Source organism: Loa loa (genome assembly GCF_000183805.2).
Source record: "Loa loa unplaced genomic scaffold supercont3.329, whole genome shotgun sequence".
Classification (NCBI taxonomy): Eukaryota; Metazoa; Nematoda; class Chromadorea; order Rhabditida; family Onchocercidae; genus Loa; species Loa loa.
The window spans coordinates 52,189-57,641 of NW_018108509.1; the positions used below are offsets into that span (position 1 = coordinate 52,189).

Below are 5,453 nucleotides of genomic sequence, written 5' to 3' on the forward strand. Positions count from 1 at the left end.
TAATAATAATAATAATAATAATAATAATAATAATAATAATAATAATAATAATAATAATAATAATAATAATAATAATAATAATAATAATAATAATAATAATAATAATAATAATAATAATAATAATAATAATAATAATAATAATAATAATAATAATAATAATAATAATAATAATAATAATAATAATAATAATAATAATAATAATAATAATAATAATAATAATAATAATAATAATAATAATAATAATAATAATAATAATAATAATAATAATAATAATAATAATAATAATAATAATAATAATAATAATAATGACGATGGCATTGATAACAATTACTATTATTATAGTTTTCGTCATCATTATCATCGTCATATTATTAATATTACTGCCGACAGAATTTTTCGTGCAAAATGAAATTCTTTTTTTCTTTTAGTCATGTAAAAGAAAAATGTCAATCAAAAAATAGAGAAAAAAGAAATGCTATTTTGGTTGTTGAGCTTACATAGTTATCGTCAGCCGTACACATCTTTTAGACCTTTATTTTTATTGCTTCACATAAATTGATGGATATGTGAGGCGGTGATTATGTTGGAATGAGCGCATAAGTGTTTATGAAATGGAAGAGATGAATAAATGAATTGAAATATTTTATAATTTCACTCGTTTAATTTTAACTCTTATTTAGTTTTTAGATTTTGTACTGAAATTTAATAATTATTCAGAAATCGTTTTTATTGCGATTAACTTGGTTATAATAGTACTGACTTATAGTTATTGGTTGATATTATTTTGGAATTTCTTTTTTTTTGGATTTCTTATTAAATATTTCATTGTTGTTCTCACTTTTTCTTTTTTTTGAAGATATTTCCCGTTCGTTTCACTAGTGATTACTTATTTCTTGAAATGAAATTTTAAAGTCATGTTTCATAGTGAAATTTTTTACGTCGCTTATTTTGAAAGATAAGTGCATTTCCTTTGTCATTTCAAAGATTTTTTCTTTTTAACTTTAAATTTTAGATGTGCTGCCAACGACAGTTATGCTTCTATTGGTGGCTTTACTCCCTAATTATCACAATATTTGCTGATCGTTATGATTTCCAATATCCATCATCAGCATCATCAGCATTATCATCCTTATCATCATCATCTTCTTATTTTCGAAGGCTAAATAACAGAGATGACTTAGTTCGTGAACGTGATGGGATGCATCGAATTATGAGTAAGTTGACATTATTTAATTTTAATTAAATATTTTGTTTAGTGTCTCGAAGAATTAAAATGTGAACTTGATAAATTATGACAAGTGAACCTTTTTTTTGTTTTATAATTTGATATAATTGGCTCAAAGGCGATAGAAATTTTGAACAAGTCGAAATAAAATTAAAGTCAGTTAATTGATTAATTAATTAAGAATAACGCATTTTCCGCAAACTCTAGCAATTATAAAGAGGTCAAAGTAAGTTGAAAGGTACACACTATTGGATTCATTCAACCTTTTTTAATGGCAAATATCATATTGACTTAATTTTGCTGATTAATTAGCTACTGAAAGAAAAAGAGAATTAAAATTGTTGATTTGCAGAAATTTATCATTATGATAATTTAACTGATTGTGAAAGTGCTTGTGAAATACCATGTGGTACAACGTACGTGATCCGAAATGACGTTGACGAACGGCGACAATTTATTTGTATGAAACGCAAAGCACCCATTGTTTCAGCATTTATTAATATTAGCACTACGGGCATTATTCCATTTATTTTAGCCGCTGCATTGGTTTGTTCAGTTTTTTTTCTTTCTGAATATTTACGTTTTAATTATTAAAAAATACTATAATTTCCACAACGACAAGCGAAAAAAATAATTAAATGAAAAAAAAGGCCGAAATTTGCTTAAATTGATTTATGTACGATTTTTTCTGAGATATAATTTAGATAAAAGTACATAAAACTTCCATAAACCTGCAAACTTATGCAAACTTCATTGATTTTGAATATCATATTGCATGCAAGTTGTATGCATTCCTTGGAACTATAACATGATAAAATGTTTCATCTTAAATTTAAGCAATTAATTTAAGTGATATATTGCTCAGACATTGATGCTTCCTACGTCAGGTATTCCAGATATTATGTGGTTTGTTGCTAATTACGTGTTGTTGTTGCATTCGTTGCGGTTGCGCATGTTGCCGACGAATGTGTCATTCTAGAAATTCATCCAATGATCCACTGGTGAATGGTGAATTCAGGGAAACGCTTGATTCGAAGGACATCGGATATTTGAAGAAAGAAGTTGACAGGAAGATTATTACTGTATAATTTTATGTGTCTGGAAAAATTTTCATTTTTTCGATTTTGTTTTTTGTTTTTTGAAGATTTCAAATGCTCATCATATATTATACAATAAAATAATTAAATTGATTATTTAATGGTATTTGCTTTTTGATCTAAACTGTTGTTGTTATTGGTGTCATTTTTTCACCGTAATCCCATTATTGTTTCAATCTTTTTTAATTGTATGGTAATTAAATGATGAAAATGTACAAATATCACTTTTCATTTTGCCCTTAATTATTAAATTAACTATCCTTTGAAATTTGTAAAATTCCGATAGCATTAGGATTTGATCAATTCTTAACATTGCGCTATTTATCAATTTCTTATCATATGTTAAATACATCGAATGACCTCTTCCTGTCAATTCAGGGTGTGTGCGTTTTGCATGCGAAGTTAGCTAAGTGGTCATTGATGTCCATTTTCTCGAACATCACTTCGTATTACTTACCATCAACCTATTGTTAACTGGTTGAACAAATTGGCGAAGTTTTCACCTAAGTTGTTCACATTTTTTCAACTTGAAATGTATTTGAGCCTTCTTCATTTCTTCATTTACTCATTAATCAATTTACTATTGACATAAACTAGCGTCATCATATGTCAATTAATTTGAGCGGCTTTGTCACTTACTTTTTTAATGTGCATTGATCTCGAAACTTTATCCGATGGCTAAGCTAAACATTTTAGTACATAAATTCCAAACTTTAACCTTCCATCTAGTGATAAGCTCATTAAATTATTGAAAGCATTTCCAAACGTAATTTTATCCATCCCACATTTTTCAAATTTCTCGTCAAAGTTTGTCCATCGAGTAAGCTTTCTTTATTTATTTTTATTTATTTACCCTTTATGCATCCATTTATGTATTTTTAGATTTTGTTTATTTTTAAATCCTTTAATATCTGCCAAAATAATTAATATGTTAAGGTATGCGGTAACAAATCCACAAATTTAAATACTTAAGAAAATTATCTAAAAATTCTAGCTTAAATATTTTTTGAAAAAAGAGGAAAACAATGGAAATTTGTGAGGAATGTGAAATATTTAATATCATAAAATAGTCTGAGATGTGGTGAGAAGAAATTGACAAAGGTAATTTATAGCTTTGATAGAAAATAAGCATATAAGCAATCACTATAACTTATCTCACATATCCGGATAATATATTGGAATACGAAAGGGAAACTGTTTCCGTTAATTAGGATATCAAAAAAACGGTATCCCTTATTATCAAGAAGTATGTGAATTAAAGTTGATATCATATCGAAATTTATTTCATGCTGTGAATTTTCTCATGCCTTTTTGTTTTTTAAGATCAAGATTTGCTTTATTAAACTTACAAAAAAATATGCAAACTCTACAATTTTTTCGAATTCTTTCCTCTTCCCTCCATTTTTACAATTATTTTTTAGCTCTGGTCACCTTAAATAACTTTCATTTGGTACAATAAGAAAGATTGAAGGTCGCGATTCATAAAAAAATGTACAATAGTGTTTTTTAAAGCTCTCACCTGCTATCGGTTCTTTTGTCCTTTGAATATATAATTTATGGTCATCAGGCAAGATTTTTGAAAGTAATAAATAAAGAGTACAAGTCCTAATAAAAGTACCTCCCATGAAAGTTTGCTTTATTCATTTGGCAATATTTATAACAGTTCCTCGTACTTTTGTGGAAGATATTAAACGTAGATGACGTACGTGTATGTATATAAAAATGAAAATATATTGTGCAAACTACTGAGGGCATTTTCCACTACTCATTTACCTGTATGTAAGAAAGGGAAAGGTAAGAGTAATAGGTGCTGTATGTGAACTTTGCATTACTTATGCTCATATTTATTTGCATGTTTGTTTAGGATGAATTAACATTTCACAATGTCTGTTCAAAGATTCTCGACCAGAAATGTAAACAAATATACCAATGTGATTGCTATCGATGAGAAATATGCAAATTGTGGGAAACTCTTCCTGGCAACATCAAAACAGTTCCATTTATTTGTTTATTTATTTATTTTTTGGACTATTAAATGTAAATAATATATAGGAAAAATGGAAAAAAAAGAAATGTTTTGATAAATGCAGAAATTTACTTCGAAAAATATTTGGACAGGAAATGGGGCTAAAGACTGGATTACTGGATCGGTTAAAGGAATACAATTTCCGAATAGAAATTTATAATTTTGGACCATTTAAATATATAAACAAAAATGTTGACAATTTGCATAGTTCTACATGAAATTCGCATCATTGAAACCTTTTTTTCCTTCAATTTAAGTAATAATGATTTATTAATTAAAGCAATACTTGCTAGTTTTGATTCAACCAATCAATTCTGAGGTAATTAAAAATTTGAAAACTGATTTACAAAAAAGGGATTAAAATAATGGAATTAATTATAAGAAAAAAGACCACAATACCAGCATAAAAAAGGATGTGTTTTAATAATTTTCCAAAAGAATAGAATTTACTTATTAAACGGAAATTTGGTAATTAACAGTGAAAAATAGAAACTACAGAATCTTTTTTAGTGATTGAAATTTGCTAAACTTAAAAACAATTTATAAAATTCTAAATTTAAGCGGCATGTATTCTCATAACAAATTTTACTCACATTTAAATACGTAAAAATACGACTTCTAAAAAAAAAAAGTGTTTGGAATAAAATGAAATCGTCAAATACATTTTTCCGTTCTTTGATTATTTCTATTAAAAAGTCGCTTGAAAGTAGAACACTTAAATGATACTTGAGTGAAGTATGGAAATATTGACCGTATAATTCACACAATTATTTTCTGTGCATTTTATTTTATATGTACACATAATTATTGTTTGTGCATTCTTTCTTATATGTCATGCAAAATTTATAGGAACGAGTTCTTTCTCATTTAATCATTTTTCCTTAATTTATCATGTAAATACCAGACAAATAAATATGCTAATAAGTTGCATAATGAAATAATAAATGTTGTAGAGAATATTGGAGCTAATTGGTGTTACCATTAACTTAACAACAACAATCGTAGTAGCAGCACTACTGAAGAACATGGAATAAGATGAATAAATTGCGTAATATGGATAATTAATTATTGTAATTATCGTAAGCCTCCATCACTATGCAATATT

At 26.5% G+C, this 5,453-nt stretch overlaps 1 protein-coding gene across 1 annotated transcript; it reads left to right on the forward strand.

The window, feature by feature from the left end:
- Positions 1-1,012: 1,012 nt before the first annotated feature.
- LOAG_12252 (hypothetical protein) lies at positions 1,013-2,313 on the forward strand (the record flags this gene model as incomplete). Its single annotated transcript, XM_003147766.1, has 3 exons — positions 1,013-1,214; positions 1,578-1,771; positions 2,122-2,313. The coding sequence occupies 3 exons, from the start codon at positions 1,013-1,015 to the stop codon at positions 2,311-2,313; spliced, it is 588 nt and encodes a 195-aa protein (XP_003147814.1).
- Between the last annotated feature and the right edge of the window lie 3,140 nt (positions 2,314-5,453).